This window comes from Myotis myotis, unplaced genomic scaffold (genome assembly GCF_014108235.1).
Source record: "Myotis myotis isolate mMyoMyo1 unplaced genomic scaffold, mMyoMyo1.p scaffold_m19_p_1, whole genome shotgun sequence".
NCBI lineage: Eukaryota > Metazoa > Chordata > Mammalia > Chiroptera > Vespertilionidae > Myotis > Myotis myotis.
This window is the reverse complement of record NW_023416313.1, coordinates 112,619,092-112,639,661: the sequence shown is the minus strand read 5'-3', so window position 1 is coordinate 112,639,661 and position 20,570 is coordinate 112,619,092. Positions and strand designations below refer to the sequence as shown.

The window sequence follows — 20,570 nt, the reverse complement described above, 5'->3', positions numbered from 1 at the left end:
TAAAAAAGAGAGATTCAAGGTATCTTCTTTGAAATAATGCCTATTTGTAAAGTTCACCATCTGGATTTAATCTCTAACATTTAGAGATATAGCACAGGGATACAGGTAATACAAGTCTGATGGAGGAGGAAAAAAGATGCAAATAGAAAATGCACAAAAACTAAACTAGTTTTTAACAATCAGAAGCATAGGCCTAGAGGCCAGGAAGAGATGTGTTCTAAACTCTTTTATACTTAATTCTTACCAGCTTATAAAAGCAGGTTCAAAGAACAGCCTTGAAGTAAAAGTAAAGAATTTAGGGATAGTTAGTTATAAAACCTAGTTCAAACTAAGTGGCTAGGGAGAAGAAGGAGAAGGAAAGAATTAGAGAAGGAATAGAGGTCCCTTCTCACTGAAAAGTCTGACTGCTTGTTTCAGCTCCAGTTCTAAAATCTCCCACATTGACAGTGAATGAGACTTTATCACAATATAAAGAATTATATGCTTCAAATCTTTGTAAAGCAAAATTTATACATTCATATATATATATATATATATATATATATATATACACACACACACACACACACACACACACATTAGTATAGTCTCTTGGCAGCACTCATTCTAAGTAGGGATACTAAGTTAGAAGTTACAGCCTAATTAGCAAATGTCTCTGACAAATATAGCCAACTATATCAAAACTGCTTAGTAGGTAATTTATGAAAGAAATTCTAATTCAACTGACTAGTGCAGTAAGTGTCAAACAAAAGACAGCAAAATGTATGTTTAAATTTCCACATTTTACAAGAGAGAAACTCTAAAGTATAATGAAATAAAAAGCACATTATATAAATTTCATTATTTTAGTATGAGAGGCACTGATACACAACAGAGCTTTGTTTTTCCACAAAGAACTTTGTCACCGATGGCCCTCTCATTTTCCAATTTAAAAATCTCACATGTCAATAAATTCTCCAAGGTGCTTACAATCTTAATTTAAAACACTACAAACCACACTATCATATTATTAGTAAATGACAAATTGGGAGTTTCCACTTACTTAGATATATTGTTGAAGCTGAGAAACAGACGTTGGAGGCAGGGCAAATTATCCACATCTCTCTAGAAGGAAACAGAAAGCAAAAATTGATCAGCCGAAAGCAAAAGAAATATTATAAATGTCTTCTTGCTCAGCTGTTGAAATAAATAGTCATTTCTATTCACTGCAACCTTGCTAGACCATAGATTTCTCCTGGACATTGGGCTCCATTCTTCTCCACTGCAGATTAAAGGGGAGGGTTTCAGTACATCCGCAGAACAAGCTGCACCACTCACAAGGTAAAGCACTGAAGGGAACAGAGAAATGCTGCCGCTAGTCTCTTAAGCATGCTTTTGGGAAAGAAGCCAAAATGCTTCTTCAGCATTTGCACTGTAGCACAAATGTAGTATGATCAAACATTTGTTAAAAATCATTTTTAAAAGGAAGCCATTCTAATGCTTTAAATTTTAAATTTATGCAATTCGCTTTCCAAATAGTACTGAGAATTTCAAAGCAATTTACTTCACGATTCTCAAACCTTTGGAAATATACCACTCAGTTACAAATGAACAAAACACAAACAATTCCTCCATAAAACTAAACTAACACAGATCATAGTGTCACTGAAGGGCACCATAAAGGCAATTTCCATTCTAAGCAAGAATTGGAGGTTCTTGTAATTGGAAATTTACCCTTTACTGTTAAGGTATAGCACCCAAAAGCAAACCTCTGCTGTTTACATGTAGTTACACTCAGCAAATATTGAAATCTGAAATCTTTGGCCCAAATTACTGATTTTTAGAGAGAGAGAAAGGGAAAGAGAGAAAGACTGAGGTGAGAGCAGATCACTGATCATCTGCCTCCTGCACACCCTATGCTGGCGATCGAGCCCACAACCCAGGCATGTACCTGACTGGGAATCTAACCAGTAACCTTTTGGTGCACAGGACAACACCCAACCAACTGAGCTACACCAGCCAGGGCCTAAATGATTTTTTAAAAATCATAAAATAAAAACGAAGTTACCTAATCTCATTAAGTAAAAAGACACAAACCTTCTGAAAAGTATGACATACTGGAGTAACAGAGTCTTAAGAGGAAGCTTAGTCTGTAACATCATTATTCACATAAGAAAAAGTATACAGCTGAGATTGCTGCAGGGGTAGGGTGGAAGTGGATGGGAAGGTGACTCAGGATTTCATACTATCCTAGAGGCTGAGAGCACAAGATTCCATTTACCCTGACTTCCAGTACTCTGCTTTTTAAAACAGCACAGGGGTCCTCCAACCTTCTCTCAACCCCTGCCAGTGATGGCGAACCTTTTGAGCTCGGCGTGTCAGCATTTTGAAAAACCCTAACTTAACTCTGGTGCCGTGTCACATATAGAAATTTTTTGATATTTGCAACCTTAGTAAAACAAAGATTTATATTTTTGATATTATTTTATATATTTAAATGCCATTTAACAAAGAAAAAAACAAAAAAATGAGTTCGTGTGTCACCTGTGACACGTGTGTCATAGGTTCGCCATCACTGCCTTAGGCCCTAAAGAGTGTAAAACGAATATAATTGCAGCTATCAAATCACCCAGTAAATGCACCATTCATTTGGCATTACCATTCTCAGGCCCACCCCCGAAAAACCTGTTCCATAGCTGTGAGTTAGTGATTTTTAGAGTTTATCAACCATGGTCAAAAAATAAGTCTGCATAGAACAGGAAGTCCCCTCAGTGGGTGATAGGCTCCACATGCTGGCAAACTTCTTGAACCAGCTCTACCAGCTACCTCACGCTCTGATATTCCCAGAAATGAGACGGGAGGAGGAGTGATAGACTAGTAGTAGAGCTAATTTTATTTCATGGCTCTATTTTCCAAAGAAAATGGTAGCTTGCTTCCTATCTGCTCCCCAGAAGTATGGAGTCACAACCTAACTGAAAGCCCTCTCTGAACTCTGGGGGAATCTGTTCTCCAGTTCTTCCTGGAATCTGCCTGAGATATTGCTAGGCACTAGCATTGTTTGCTGGCATTCAACTGGAAGAAACTGAGAAGCAGTAGCCTAGAATTCCACTAAATCAAGGTATCTTAAAAAATTATTTTTTTTGTCTCTTTGAGCTCCAGCCTACCACCTCCAGAAACTACAGACACCTTTCAAGACATATTTTTTGGCTATTAAAATATAAAATCAAATTACATCAGGTGATAATTTATGAGAAAGGTTTTTTGAACTTTATTTAATTAAGTTATAATGTTTTACATTTATCTTCATTTATAAAATAAAATTTTAGCAGGTTTTATCAAATTTTCAAAATCAATAACTGTCATGACCTATAGAGCTATGAAAAATATTCACAATAAATTGAAAAGCTAAAAATCAGAATTCAACTACATATATAACCTCTTCAATAGGCAGTCTTTACAGCAGTTTAACAAGCAAAATAATTACAATCATTTTTGTTGTTCCAAATTTCATTTTTTTAAAGAAAATTATAACTTTTCCTTATTTTTTCTAGCAATTCAGAGATATACTTTGTAAGGAATTCCTAGCATTACAATTATGGGGGAATCAGTATTCAACAATCTGTTTACCAAAAATGTTTAATTATTTTGTAATGATGGGGAAGAGAGAAATGATGTAAAAAAGCTAAATCCTCACTTTGAGAAAAAATCACCATATTTCATTATCAAGCATTAAACTCAAGAGTATTTTTCTGGAGATAACAATATCATAGGCAGAAAAACTATTGCAAAGAAGCAATAATGTTAACATACCTAAGATGAGAAGATAATGAAATAAAATATTTATATATAAAATATTTATAGCTCATTTGTTATTAATCTGCTCATAGTTTCAAATTTATTATATTTAACAAAATGCAATTCTGAGAATCACATTCAAAACTTTTTTGAAGATTCAAAACCATTTTATATATTTATAAATATAATCATTTTAAAATAGATTTAAATAAAACTACAAGATTATTGAGATTATAATTCTTTATTCTTCAAAAGCATAATAACTTGCCATTTGATAAATATGCCTGTCCTATTCTGCTCAGTGTTTTCCACATTCTTAAACTTCACAAAAGAACTAAATGATTCAGCATTCTGACCATGTGTATAACATCTATTTCTGGAGCTATTTTTAGAGCAACCTCCTGCAGAGGAATAAGGAAGAAGAAAGGCAAAGAGACAAAGGCATTGGCATGCATGAAGTAGGACAAAGATGACTATAATAAAATCACAGTTACTCTCATCTTGTTATTTATTCTGTCATACAAAAAAAGTCAGAGTAAAAAATATATAGGGGTGATTGATTTAATTTTGAGAACTGGAAATTAATTTAACAAAGCATAATAAGTTTGGAAAAAAACAAAGGAAAAGTGATATTTTTTATAAAGAGGTTTATTAAATTAATTCTAACATGATTACTTGCTACACTCATCACTTTGTGACAGAGACATATATGAGGAATAACATGTGTAAGCTATCATATCAATGACTCTAATCATATACAGTGGAACCTCGGTTCTCAAACTCAATTCATTCCGATAGGCTGTTTGAGAAGCAATTTGTTCGAAAACTGAATGATTTTTTTCCATTAGAAATAATGTAAATTGAATTAATCCATTCCAGACCCACAAATGATTCCATTTTAATCTTTCTTATAAACAGTACATGTCTAATGTACTGTTTAATCTACAAATAAACACTTCTTTTCTTAAGTTTACCGAACCACCTCCTACTAGCCTTAAGTCACTTTCAGCACTCATTCCAGGGGTATCTTTCCGGTCACCATGCAGCATCTTTGTTTGTTTATATATTGCTGCCTCCAAAATGCTGACACTGGCTAACTGCTTTTTATTTATCCAAATCAACAACAGTTTTTATGCCTCTTCAACTGCCTGTGATCATTATTTCTTTCACACTCTTAGCAATAGTTGCACTAGATGGCTTCTTTATGTTTTAAAATTGTGCTAACCTTTGACTCCCCCAACAACAAAAGCATTCTCTCCTTTTTTTGTGGCCTGAGAGATCTTTCAAAAACCAAAGTTTGGTTTCACAACCTAGACATTTTTTCTGTGCACAACTTGGCTGAGAACCAAATTGTTCATAAATTGGAGATGGTAGAGAAAGGTTTGACTGTATTTAAATGCCAATGAAGAAAAGCCCATTATTTGGTCTGTTACCCAAAGGCATTAATATGCACATCTGCTTTTTATATTTGTTTACTACCCATTACATGGCAATAAATATCCATCTAGCTGCAAGTTACTCTTCAAGTCTGCTTTTCTTCTATGCACTGTTGTGATCCTCTCACACAAAGAAAACAATAAAAGGGAACTGGAAATTATATTGATAACAGCCATTGATACTCTGACTACATAGATTGCTAGTCTTTATAATCTAGGACAGATAGATTTAATAGCTATGAGAAAAAAGGAAAAAAAGCCTCAATTTCATAATCAGGTTTTTTTCTCACTTGAATTTGTAGTTCAAATTTACATCACATGCATGATCTAACAAGACTCCTCATAAAAATTGGTCCTAAGCATTCATGCCCCTATCACTCCTGGCAAAACTTGCTGAAAGACACAAACTCAACTCAGGCTTTAATAACTTTCTGACTATGCCAAGCTACTGACCTATGGGGGTAAAAAAGTTAGTATGAGCAAGTAGAAATTTCAGAAAGCAAACTGCCAAAAAATTGACCTCTCTCCGCCAGCTCCAGTCCCACCCTCCATGCACATGCCTTCACCCCCCTACTGTCTGTGTCCATTGGTTATGCTTATTTGCATACATACAGGTCCTTTGGTTGATCTCTTACCACACACCCCCAGTCTCCCCTACCTTCCTTCTGAGGTTTGAGAGTCTGTTCCATGCTTCTATGTCTCTGGATCTATTTTTGTTCATCAGTTTATGTTGTTCATTATATTCCACAAATGAGTGAGATCATGTGATATTTTTCATTCTCCAACTGTCTTATTTTGCTTAGCATAATGCTCTCCAGGTCCACCCATGCTATTGCAAATGGTAAGAGTTCTTTCTTTTTTTACAGCACCATAGTATTCCATTGTGTAGATGTACCACAGTTTTCTAATCCACTCATCTGTCTGCTGATGGGCCCTTAGGCTGTTTCCAAATCTTAGCTATTGTAAATTGTGCTGCTATGAACATAGGGGTGCATATATCCTTTCTGATTGGTGTTTCTGTTTTCTTGGAATATATTTCTAGAAGTGGGATCACTGGGTCAAATGGGAGTTCCATTTTAATTTTTTGAGGAAGCTCCATACTGTTTTCCACAGTGGATGCACCAGTCTGCATTCCCACCAGCAGTGCACAAGGGTTACTTTTCCTCCACATCCTCACCAGCACATGTCATTTGTTGACTTGTTGATGATAGCCATTCTGACAGGTGTGAGATGGTATCTCATTGTTGTTTTGATTTGCATCTCTTGGATGATTAGTGACTTGGAGCATGTTTTCATATGTCTCTTGGCCTTCTCTATGTCCACTTTCGAAAAGTGTCCATTTAGGTCCTTTGCCCATTTCTTTTTTAATTATTTTTTTACTGTTTAAAATATTACTAATAGTAGTACATATGTCTCCTTTTTTTTCCCAATATACCTTCCCCCAGCCTCCCCTACCCACAGGCACATGCCCTTACCCCCCCCCCCCCGCTCCCGCCCAGTGTCTTGTGTCCATTGGTTATGCTTATATGCATGCATACAAGTCCTTCAGTTGATCTCTTACCCACCCCCCCACCAACACTTCTCAGCCTTCCCACTATAATTTGACAGTCTGTTCGATGCTGCTCTGCCTCTGTATCTATCTTTTTGTTCATCAGGTTATAATGTTCTTTATTATCCATACATGAGTGAGATCATGTGGTATTTTTCTTTCACTGCCTGGCTTATTTCACTTAGCATAATGCTCTCCAGTTCCATCCATGCTGCTGCAAATGGTAAGAATCCCTTCTTTTTCATAGCAGCGTAGTATTCCATTGTATAGATGTACCACGGTTTTCTAATCCACTCATCTGCTGATGGGCACTTAGGCTATTTCCAAATCTTAGCTATTGTAAATTGTGCTGCTATGAACATAAGGGTGCATATATCCTTTCTGATTGGTGTTTCTGGCTTCTTGGGATATACTCCTAGAAATGGGATTACTGGGTCAAAAGGGAGTTCCATTTTTAACTTCTTGAGGTAACTCCATACTGTCTTCCACAGTGGCTGCACCAGTCTGCATTCCCACCAGCAGTGAAGTAGGGTTCCTTTTTCTCCGCATCCTCACCAGCATTTGTCATTTGTTGATTTGTTGATGATAGCCATTCTGACAGGTATGAGGTGGTACCTCATTGTTGTTTTGATTTGCATCTCTCAGATAATTAGTGACTTTGAGCATGTTTTCATGTCTCTTGGCTTTCTGAATGTCCTCTTTCGAAAAGGTCCTATGCCCATTTTTTGATTGGGTTGTTTATCTTCCTTTTGTTAAGTTGCATGAGTTCCTTGTAAATTTTGGAGATTAGGCCCTTATCAGAGATAACATTGGCAAATATGTTCTCCCATGCAGTGGGCTCTCTTGTTGTTTTGTTGATGGTTTCTTTTGCTGTACAGAAGGTTTTTATTTTGATGCAGTCTCAGTTGTTTATTTTCTCCTTAGTTTCCATTGCCCTGAGCTGTATCGGTAAAGATATTGTTACAACATATGTTTGATATTCTGCTGCCTATGGATTCTTCTAAGATTTATATGGTTTCCCATCTTACCTTTAAGTCACCCTATAGATTGGCCCTGATCACCAGCCAGGCCTAGAAACCCTACCCGTGCATGAATTTCGTGCACTGGGCCTCTAGTAGTATCATAAAATGTTAATTTCCTGGTTTTCATTACTGTAATGTGGTTACATAGGAAAATTCCTTGATTTTAGAAAATACACACTGAAATATGTGAACATAAAGATGTTTAATGCCTGCAACTTACTCTTAAATGGTTCAGAAAAAAATAGAGAAACAGAGAGATTGATAGATATAAAGAGAAAGAGAGAATGATCAAGAGAGAGGATAAAGCAAATGTACTAAAATGCTATCATTTAAAAAATCTGAATAACAGTTACTGGTAACTATTATTATACCATTATTGCAACATTTTCTGAAATTATGTCAAAACTTAAAATGTTAAAAGGTTAAGGAATAAAAAAGATATACCAGGAAAAAGTAACCAAAAGAAAGATGATATTAACATTATACAAAATAAATGTTAAGACAAGAAGTATTATTAGCTTCCTGATACATACACTACATACTTAGAACAGTGTCTGGCATAGGCCCATGCTCAAAAATTGTTGTTCAATGAAGGAGTAATAAAGATATGTAATACATAATGAGGAAAGGAACAATTTACCAGGAAAATGCACCAATTTTAAATTTACGTACACCTAGAAACATAGCTTCAAATACTGAGTACATACTAGGAAAATATATTGTTAATAAATATTGACTATAAGTATTAACAAGGTAATAAAGCAAACCTCAACAAACATAAAAGAACCAATTACATATAATCCACATTCACTAGCCACAATAAAATAAATTAGAAAAGAATGACAAGACAATCCATATTAAAAAATTTTAGAAATATTTCTTAATAGCACATAGCTCAAAGAAGAAATAATACTGTAACTCAGAAAATAATATAACTACTAAATTGCAAAACTTGGGGAAAGAAACTATAGTGGTTCTTAAGAGGGAAATTTATAACCTTAAGGGCTCATATTAAAAAATTAAAAATACTGAAAAGAAATGTATCAAATATCCAGCACAAAACCTTACAACAGTGGTTCTCAACCTTCCTATTGCTGTGACCCTTTAATACAGTTCCTCATGTTGTGGTGACCCCCAACCATAAAATTACTTCATTGCTATTTCAAAACTGAAATTTTTGCTACTGTTATGAATCGTAATGTAAATATCTGATATGCAGGATGTATTTTCATTGTTACAAATTGAACATAATTAAAGCATAGTGATTAATCACAAAAACAATATGCAATTATATATGTGTTTTCCGATGGTCTTAGGCCACCCCTGTGAAAGGGTCGTTCGAACCCCAAAGGCGTTGTGACCCACAGGTTGAGAACCGCTGCCTTAGAAAGAAAATAGAGGGAATAAGAGATGACATCAAAAATCCACAAAATAATATTTTTTAAAAGCTATGAGAGAGGTTCAATAAAGCCAAAAGCTGGTTCTGTGAAACCACCAGTAAAATACACAACCCTCAGGTAATATTGATAAAAAAAAAAAAAGTGTACAAATAAGCATTAGTAGAAGTGATAAGGAAGACATGACTACAAATAGCACATAAAAAAGTAAATTTAGATGAAAAACTATTACACATCAAAACTGATGCCCACTATTATTACTGAGTTCAATAGTTTAAAACTACCCTGACTATTTAACAGATAAATTCTACAAATATTCCAGGAACAGATCATCTTTATCTCATATTAAACTGAGATTTATACTAAACTAGAGGCCCAGTGCACGAAATTCAAATTCATGCTGGGGGGGCGGGGGGGGGCCTCAGTCCGGCCTGCATCCTCTCACAATATGGGACCGTACAAGAGATGTCTGATTGCCAGTTTAGGCCTGATCCCGCAGGCTCCTAACCTGCCTGCCTGCCTGCCTGTTCACCCCTAACTGTTTGCCTGATCGCCCCTAACCACCTCTGCCTAACTGCCTGGTCACCCCTAACTGCTCACCTGCCTGCCTGATCATCCCTAACCACTCACCTGCCTGCCCGATTGGCCCTAACCACCCCTGCCTGACTGCCTGATCACCCCTAACTGCTCACCTGTCTGCCTGATCACCCCAACCACTCGCCTGCCTGCATGATCACCCCTAACCGCCTCTGCCTGTCTGATCACCCCTAACTGCTCACCTGCCTGCCCGATTGGCCCTAACCACCCCTGCCTGACTGCCTGATCACCCCTAACTGCTCACCTGTCTGCCTGATCACCCCAACCACTCGCCTGCCTGCATGATCACCCCTAACCGCCTCTGCCTGCCTGAGTGCCCCTAAATGCTCGCCTGCCTGCCTGATCGTCTCTAACCGCCTTTGCTTGCCTGACTGATCACCCCTAATTGCTTTCCTGCCTGCCTGATCGCCCCTAACCAATCACCTGCTGCCTGATAGCCCCTAACCACTCTGCCTGCCTGCCTGAGTGACCCTAAATGCTCGCCTGCCTGCCTGATTGCCCCTAACCACCTCTGCCTTGGCCCCCACCATGGTGGCTTTGTCCAGAATGACATTCAGAAGGTCGTTTGGCTGTCTGGTCTAATTAGCATATTATGCTGTTATTATTATAGATAGGAAACCAAAATAGAGATACACAATTAAAATGGGAAGCGCCCCTATTATACTTTACAAAGCTAGTATGACCTTTATACCAGAAAAGAACAATAAAAGTAAAAGAAAGTACAGGCCAATCTCATTTATTAACATACATGTAAATATTGTAAATAAATTATTAACAAACAAAATCAGTAATGTATATAACATACATAATGACCAAAAATGTTGGAATGACTTATTACAAAATCTTACAATTTTCAAATTTAATTTGTTAAAGAAGAATCCATATGATCAATATAAGAATTGAAGAAAAATCATTTAATGAAACCCAACAACCATTCATAATATAAACCTTAAGCAAACTAATAAAGGATAATTTCTTCAGACTGATAAATGGCATTTAGCAGACACAACAAGTGATGCAGTCCCTTTAAAATAAAAAATAAGGTACTTTTACTTCTTTACCCAACTTTGTACTGGAGATTCAGTCAAACTGGAAGTTCAGTCAAACAAGAAGATACAAAATCTACAATAGGGAAAAACTATCATTGTTTGTAAAAATAAAATTTAAATATATATACATATATATATATATATATATATATATGTCTAAATTTTTAAAAACCTAAGGTAATCTACAGATATTTTATTCAAATTATTAAGTGTTAGAGCAAGGTTGCTAGATATAAGATCAATGAACCAAAATAAACTGAAGTTCCATATACTAGTAACAGTAGGAAACCTATTTCTGACCAAAAAAAATTTACAATAACAAAAAAGTATAAGATATCTAGGAAGAAATCGAAAGAAAACAAAATAAAAATGCCCTGGACAATGTATCCCAGTATCCCAATGGTTAGAGTGTTGGCCCCCACACCTAAGAGTCGCAGGTTTGATTCTCAGTTAAGAGCATATACCTGGGTTGCAGGTTTGATATCTCTCTCTCTCTCTCTCTCTCTCTCTCTCTCTCTCTCCCTCTCTCTCTCTTTCTCTCTCTCTCCCTCCCTCCCTCCCTCTCTCTTCCTCTCTGAAATCAATAAAAATATATTTAAAAAAACAAGGAAGGAAAGAAAGCGGCTTATGAACGAAAGGAGAGGGAAGAAAAAGAAAGATTGGGGATCTACTTCTACTAGCTCTGACAACAAAATAGAAAGTTACAATTATTAAGAGAGTGTTATACTGAAACATGGATAGGTATCAGACAGGCAGAGAGGCCAGGCACAGACCCATGCATATGTGGATATTTAATTTGCTAGAGGGAGATACTATCGAAGGCAGAGGGAAAGACAGAAAGAATTCACTTTTCAATAAATGAAGAAAAAATGAAATTGGATTTCAACTTTACATTACAAGCAAAAATCCATTTAAAGACCAACTTTAAAACTTTGTTAGACAGTATAGAAAAGTATCTTTTTGTCCACAGCCTTATAAGGGATGATTTTTACTTCTGTGCCTCAAAAGACAGCAGAAATAAAAGAGATTTGTGTCTTTATCAACTGGAAAAGGTAAACAAACAAAAAACAAAAAAACTTTTTACAATGGGCAAAGGATAAGGCTATTCAGAAAAGGGGCAATCTCAATACTAAAGAAGAAAAAGGATGAAAGGCCAACCTCACTGGATATTCAAAATGAAATCTCAATGCAATACAATTTCGTAGGTAAAAGATTAGCAAAAATAAAAAGGTCTGACATCAAGTTTCACCAAAGATGTGAAATTAAATAAATTCTCAGGTAGTACTGATGGAAATGTAATTTGGTACCATCACCTTGGGAAAAACCTGGAGGTATCTGATAAAGTGTAATAATGTGCATAATCCTGGCACCCAGCAAGCTTCTCTTAAGTATCCACCATTGAGCACTGTTTTTCAAATACAGGTTGCAACCAATTTTTTATTGGTCAAGAAATCAATTCAGTAGGTTGAGACCAACATTTTTAATGAGATAAAATCAAATCAAATAGGATATGCCAGAATGGATTACAGCAAGGGCAGGTGTAGTTTCATGAAACGCTTGCTCCCAGTATCTATAATGGACTCACATAATATGTATTAAATAAGTGGGCCTCAATGTAAATGTTTTATTGCCATAAATTATGGCTAAAAATGTTTGAAAGCCACTGACCTAGAGACAGTGTTATATACATAGGCACAAAAAGACATGTAAATAAAGTTAGCTGCATCACTCTTAATAACCAAAAATTAAAAACAATATTATTTTTCATAAATAGATGACTATTTAGTTACAATAATATAATGTAGTACTATATAACAATGAAAATTAGTGAACTAGAGCTACAGCTATCAACATAGATAAATCTCAAAACATAATGTTAATAAAAACAACTTTCAGAAGATACATACACTACTATGATAATACCATTTATAGGACATTTAAAAGAATGCAAAAGAATTACTTCATATTATTTAGGGATACAGACAGATGGGGGAAAAACAGACAAGCATGGGAATAAACACCAAATTCAGAATTTTAGTCACCTCTGCAGAGGAGGAAGAACATGTGATGGGGGAGAGTTACACAGAAGGCCCCAACTATTATTTGAAACATTTTTATTTATTAAGTTGATTAGTGGATATACAAATGTTAGAATATTCCTATTCTTTTGGGAATGTCTGTAATGTTTTATAATGTTTTAAAAGGGAAAATCCCATGTAAACTAAAATGACATTGTGGTTTAAAATTTCCAAGAAACAGATCAGCAAATTTAACTAACAACTTTTCTACATCCAAAAAACGAGATCTCTAACGAGATGGTGAAATACGTAGTGCATTCATTTCATGTCCTTCTCAAGATTCAATGGGTGAAGCAAAACAAACAAACAAACAAAAAACACAAAATGAGTAAATCCATGGAAATTCTTTAAAAAAGAGAGAGAGTTATCAATAATAGATCAACATTTGATGAATTTCAGGGAGCTGAAAAGCAGAGAGGATAATATCAGAGATGATCTTGAACAGAGAAAACTGCAGCTCAGAACTCACAAAAGAGCTGCTGCATTGCAAAGGCGGCAATCCTTTTTGACAGAATGCCATCCTGCTCCATGCTCCAAATCACTACATTCAAAGCACAGGTGGTTGACTGGATCAAGTGGAAGTGTAATTAAAGTTCTGTCTACTCAACAGCTATTCCAGAAATACCAACAAATCCACACACCCCCAGCCCACCTCTACCCCAGCCATGCACACATACAACCACCTACAGAGCAGGTGGCGGAGGAAACCCTTAGTTGGAGAGTTGGGATCTGGTCTCTAAATAAAGAGTATTTGTCAAGGAAGGATGGAGAGTGCAGGTATTTTATCTGTGGAGATAGTTAATAACTACTACAGTAGGACCAGAGGTGGAAAAGGAATGCCAGTTTCACCTGGAACAAAATTATATTAATTTCTAAAAGTTTAAAACATTATACATATAGTATCATTGTCAGGATAATAAGTATGATGCATATTAATTTATAGGAAATTGGAGAGAACCAAGATGGCGGCATAGGTTAACGCTGGAGATTGCTGCCTTGAACAACCAAATCAAAACACACCTAAAAGACGGAACGGACATCATCCAGAACCACAGGAAGGCTAGCTGAGTGGAAATTCTACAACTAGAAGGAAAGAGAATATCATACCCAGACTCAGAGGAGGCACAGTGCTGAAGTGAAATACTCAGGTACGGAGTGCGTGCGGAGCGGGTTGGCGGCGGAGGGCGCGGTTGGTGCTTTCAATCGGGAGGGAGTCTCAGATTCTGAGCTCCAGATCCAGGCGAGTCTCTAGGGACCCAGACTCAAACGGGAGAAGCGGGACTGTCTGCCTTCAGTCGGAACTCGAAGGCAGCTTTCTCTCCGAGGTTTGCAGCGGTTGCTGGGACTCTGTGAGGCAGAGCACCTAGGGACAGAACTGAGAGCCGCCATAACTGCTCTCTCCGGCCCACCCTGTTGATGCCGAGCCTGAGCGACCCACCCGCCCCGCCCAAGCCCTACGCAGAGCCATTTGCCAGATAGCCTCAGGCAAAGGCTAGATTAGCACCTCCCTAGAGGACAGAAGTTTTCCCACTGCAGACACAGCTGATTCTCACAGCCAGCTGGCCTGGAGGTCAAATCCCCCTAGTATTAACTACAACAATCAAGGCGTAATTACAGGAGGACTGCACACAAAGACCACTAGGGGGTGCACCAAGAAAGCATAAAAAATGCGGAGACAAAGAAACAGGACAAAACTGTCAATGGAGGATATTCAGTTCAGAACCACATTTTTAAGGTCTCTCAAGAACTGTCTAGAAGCTGCAGATAAACTTAATGAGATCCTCAACAAATCTAATGAGACCCTCGATGTTATGATAAAGAACCAACTAGAAATTAAACATACACGGACTGAAATAACGAATATTATACAGACTCCCAACAGCAGACCAGAGGACCGCAAGAATCAAGGCAAAGATTTGAAATGCGAAGAAGCTAAAAACACCCAACCAGAAAAGCAAAATGAAAAAAGAATCCGAAAATACGAAGATAGTGTAAGGAGCCTCTGGGACAGCTTCAAGCGTACCAACATCAGAATTATAGGGGTGCCAGAAGATGAGAGAGAGCAAGATATTGAAAACCTATTTGAAGAAATAATGACAGAAAACTTCCCCTACCTGGTGAAAGAAATAGACTTACAAGTCCAGGAAGCACGGAGAACCCCAAACAAAAGGAATCCAAAGAGGACCACACCAAGACACATCATAATTAAAATGCCAAGAGCAAAAGATAAAGAGAGAATCTTAAAAACAGCAAGAGAAAGAAACTCAGTTACCTACAAGGGAATACCCATACGACTGTCAGCTGATTTCTCAACAGAAACTTTGCAGGCCAGAAGGGAATGGCAAGAAATATTCAAAGTGATGAATACCAAGAACCTACAACCAAGATTACTTTATCCAGCAAAGCTATCATTCAGAACTGAAGGTCAGATAAAGAGCTTCACAGATAAGGAAAAGCTAAAGGAGTTCATCACCACCAAACCAGTATTATATGAAATGCTGAAAGGTATCCTTTAAGAAGAGGAAGAAGAAGAAAAAGGTAAAGATACAAATTATGAACAACAAATATGCATCTATCAACAAGTGAATCTAAGAATCAAGTGAATAAATAATCTGGTGATCATAATAGAATCAGGGACATAGAAAGAGAATGGACTGACTATTCTTGGGGGGAAAGGGGTGTGGGAGATTCGGGAAGAGACTGGACAAAAATTGTGCACCTATGGATGAGGACAGTGGGTGGGGAGTGAGGGCGGATGGTGGGGCGGGAACTGGGAGGAGGGGAGTTATGGGGGGGAAAAAAAAGGAACAAATGTAATAATCTGAACAATAACGATTTAATTAAGAAAAGAAAAAAATTTATAGGAAATCGTGAGTATACATATAAGGATAAATAAGAAACTTTACCCAACTCTTATTTTTTTTAAAGCATTTCCACTATACCAAGCTGCCTCTTTAAGAATTGCAATAGGCCCAGCCTGTGTGCTCAGAGGTCATGGTTCAATTCTCGGTCACAGCACATGACTGGGCTGTAAGCTTGAACCCCAGTAAGGAGCATGCAGGAGGCAGCCAATCAATGATTCTGTCTCATCACTGATGTTTCCATCTCTTTCCCACTCCCTTCTTCTCTGAAATCAATAAAAATAGATTTAAAAAATAAAAATTGCAAAGAATATGATATCTATGCATGCCTTCACAGCTCCAAAACTCATTTTTTCCCTTTGCAACAATTCATCAGCATTCATTAATAAACTTCTTTCATATAAATTCTATATGCATGATAAAACAGAAAAGGATTCAGTACACATTTACACTGGCTGATTCATTTACTAATAATATTTCTATTCTGTTTTTAATTTTATATTTATATTTTATAATAGAAAACACATAAATACTTCCCAAAATCAAAAAATATAAAGCTTAATAATTATGTCTGCAATTTAAGTTCAGAAGGAAACAGAATTACCTTAGCTGCTTGCTTTGCATAAATCAATGCTATAATATTTATTTCATTTCCCTAAAGCCGTGGTCAGCAAACAGTGGCTCGCGAGCCACATGCGGCTCTTTGGCCCCTTGAGTGTGGCTCTTCCACAAAATATCACATGCGGGCGTGCACGTACAGTGCAACTGAAAGTTCGTGGCTCATGCGCAGAAGTCGGTATTTTGTGGAAGAGCTGGTATTTTGTGGAAGAGCCACACTCAAGGGGCCAAAGAGCCGCATGTGGCTCGCGAGCCGCGGTTTGCCGAGCCGCAGTTTGCCGACCACTGCCCTAAAGGAATGGCCAGGAATCACACATTGGTTCCATTTTAATACTTACCACAAAAGTGATTTGATTGTGCCGCAAGTTAAGTTCAGTTAGTGAATCCAGCCCATTAAGATTATCAACGTGACTTAAAAGGTTCCTGGCAAGGTTTAAAACTCTCAAATCACACAAGTGATTGACATTTTCGATTTTGGCAATCTGTTAAAGATGAGGAAGAGATGGTTAGCAGGCATAAATCTCAGATATGTATGTTATAAAAACCAAAACTTAACTATACAGCCATTGGACTAAGTGACCATTTATATGAAGACATTTAAAAATCTATTTCTCATCTCCGTGACATCAGAGGAATGGCAGCATGAGAGATCCCCTCGGTCTCTCCCCTTCAAGTTTCAACAATTTGAACAGCTAAAATTCAACAAAGGATTCCCTGCTCAACTCACAAACACAACTGAGATCTGCATATTGAAACATATAAAGGTGAGCAAGTGGAAGTGAACAGGGGAAGTGAGAAGTGAGAAGAGCTCAAGGAGCCATGGACTCAGCCTTGCAGCCAGAAGCTCACTGCAGGGCTCAGCCCAGAGAGAAGAGGAGTCAGGTTGTGAATGGCACTCCCTTCAACTCAGAGGAGGAAAGAGATTTAGTCAGCATTCATGCAGAAGTGGAGAGTGTAAGCTGCAGGTGAGCCCAGTGACCTGGGCAGGGATGAAACACACAAGTAAAGCCACAGTTATTTGGCCATGGAGCCTGGCCACCTTCCCTTAACCACCAAAAGCTTGCCTCCCCTCACCCATCATGTAGGGTTGCAGAGAACATTTTCTACAAACCTGAGAACTTGTACTACAGAAACACTTTTTCACTGAGTGAAAGGAACACTCTGCTACTAATGTCAGGGTTGGGTGGAGGTTCAGGGGAATGCTGCGAAGTTCCACTGGTTGCCATTGCTCAGAGGGTAAAGCAATGAAGAAGGTAGCCTGGTTCCCCAGCTCACCCCACAACTGCACAATGAGGCTACACTGCCAACAACGTATGGCCAAGGGAGACAGCACTGGGATTTCACAAATTTGGAGCCACATTGCCCACCATGTTCCCCTATAAGATTAGTCTCCTGATACCTGGGTAACTGGATATCAGGGAAAGTGCCCACCTTCTCAGGGAACAAAGGCCATTCTCCACCACCCCCACAGAAACCTGAAAAACCAGAGAAGTGCAAGAGAGCTAAAAAACAAACAAACTTATAATCCAATGCCACCTACTGGAAAACAAAGAGAGACTTCTTACCAATCTATTAGAAAAGTGCCAATCATACATAGATGCCTAGACAGAGAAGGAATCCATCAAATACCATGAATAGCCAAGGTTACAAGGCAGCTCAGAAAGAAAATGGAAAATCTCTAGAAAATAAACTTAAAGACATAGAAATATGTTATTTAAATGACAGAGGATTCAAGATTGCAGTTCTGAAAAACTAAAGATTCAAGAAAACACAGATAGGCAGTTTAATAAAATCAGACACCAAATAAGGAAACAAAGAAATGGAAACTTGACAAAAGAACCAAATAGAAATTCTGAAGATGAAGAACTCAATAAAAGAGATCAAGAATGAACTAGCGAGCATAGGAAGTAGAGCAGACCAGATGGGGAAAGAATTAGTAATATCAAAGATAGAAATCTAGAAATAATGCAGAGGGAAGAAGAGAGGGGCATGAGCATAAAACAACAACAAAAGAACTCTACATGAACTATCTGACTCCATCAGAAAGCAATACAGAAATAATATGTATTCCAGAAGAAAAAGAGAGGGAGTAGGGAACAGAGAGCTTATTCTAACAAACAGTTGATGTGAACTTCCCAAATCTATGGTAAGAGCTAATTCCTTTAATCCAGATAGCAAACAGAACACCTAATTACCTTAATCCAAAAAGACCTTCTCCAGGCACACTGTACTAAAACTGCCAAAATTAATTACAAAGAAAGAATTATCAAAGCAGCCAGAAAAAAGAAGAAAGTAACCCATAAAGTAAAGCCCAATAGGATATCATAATACTTCTCAGCAGAAATGCTACAAGCCAGAAGAGAGTGGATCTGAATATTCAAACTACTGAAAGAGAGAAATTACCAGCCTAGAATAATATATCCAGGAAATTCATCCTTCAAATATGAAAAAGAAATAAAGACTTTTCCAGATGTACAGATGCTGAGGGAATTTATCACCAGAAAACCTCCATTGCAGGAACTACTCGAAGGGGTTATTCTATCTAAAACAAAGAGCATAGGGTCATAACACTATGAGTAAGATCATCAACAGACTTACAGCATAAACAAATAATCTGTGATAACAGTAACATAAAAGTAGAGGGGGTAGAGGTCTCAATTTGCAAAGAAGGATGGATATCACATGCATTAAAAAAAGGACTACTGTATATATGAAACTTTCTTTTTCATAAACCTAATGGTAACCACACACACACACACACACACACACACACACACACACACACACACACACATAACTTAAAAAAAAGAGGAAAAAAGAAAAAAAAAGTATGAAAAACAACAGACAGAAACACAAAGGATAAGAACCAATGGAGCCACATAGCTACCAGAAAACAAAAAATAATATCGTTATAGAGAATCCTCATACATCAATAAGTACCCTAAATGTAAATGGACTTAATTCACCAAGAAGAAGGTAAGTAATAGCATACAGGATCAAAAACAAAACCCAACCATATGCTGCCATCAGGACACACATCTAAGCTGCAAAGACAAAAACAGATTCAAAGTGAAAAATAAATCTCCAAGCAAATAGAATCCATAGAAAAGCAGGTGTAGCCATACTTATACCTGAGAAAATAGATTTCAAGATAACAAAAGTAATAAGAGACAAAGATGGACATTTTATAATGATGAAGGGGACAGTACATTTAGAAGACATAACACTTCTCAATATATATGTACTCAGTCAGGGAGCACAAAAATATATAAAGCAACTACTAACAGAACTAAAAGGAGAAACTAACAAAAACACAATCGTAGTAGGGGACCTAAATACTCTACTGACAGCTCTAGATCGATCATCCAAACAGCAAATCAGTAAAGAAATATTGTTAAGTGACACATTAGACCTAATGCACATAATCAATATATACAGAGCTTTTCATCTCAACACCAAAATATGCATTCTTCTTTAGTGCACATGGAACAGTCTCAAGGATAGACCATATGTTGGGACACAAACCTATCCTTAACAAATTTTAGAAGACTGAAATCATACCAAGCATAGTCTCTGACCACAATGTTTTGAAATTAGAAAACAACTGCAGAAAGGAAGTAAAAACCCCTACAAATATTTAGAGATTAAACAAAATACTACTAAAAAATGACTGGGTTAACAGAAGAAATAAAAGGTCAGAGCAAAAGATATAGCGAGACAAAAGAGAATGACAATATGGCATATCAAAACTTCTGGAATGCAGTGAAAACAGTAATAAAAGGAAGTTTATATCATTACAGGCCTATCTGAAGAAACAAGAAAAATCTCAAGTAAACAACCTAATATCACATCTTAAAAAACTAATAAAGAATGCCCTAACTGGTACTCAGTGGGTAGAGCATCAGCCTGCGGACTGAAGGGTCCCGGGTTCGATTCCAGTCAAGGGCACGTGCCTGGGTTGCAGGCTTAATCCCCATTAGGGGACGTGCAGGAGGCAGCTAATCAATGACTCTCTCTCATCATTGATGTTTCTATCTCTCTCTCTCCCTCTCTCCCTTCCTCTTTGAAATCAATAAAGATACATATATTTAAAAAAAAAAAAAAACTAATAAAGAAGAACAAAAGCAACCCAAAATCAGCAGAAAAAAAGAAAATCATAAAAATTAGAGAGGAAGTGAATGAAATACAG

General features: G+C 37.2%; 1 protein-coding gene across 5 annotated transcripts in view; it reads right to left on the bottom strand.

The window, feature by feature from the left end:
* The window catches only part of LRRC49 (leucine rich repeat containing 49), a 205,067-nt gene that overhangs the window by 143,037 nt on the left and 41,460 nt on the right, over positions 1-20,570 (bottom strand). For 3 of the 5 annotated variants that reach the window (XM_036347684.1, XM_036347647.1, XM_036347676.1), the window contains 2 exons: positions 16,720-16,863; positions 1,043-1,104 (listed from right to left, as the gene is read on the bottom strand). In XM_036347684.1, the coding sequence (XP_036203577.1) occupies positions 1,043-1,104; positions 16,720-16,863 (206 nt within the window). Of the gene's footprint in view, positions 1-1,042; positions 1,105-1,212; positions 1,321-16,719; positions 16,864-20,570 lie in introns of those variants that run through there. The other 2 variants (XM_036347668.1, XM_036347658.1) reach the window with 2 other exon arrangements.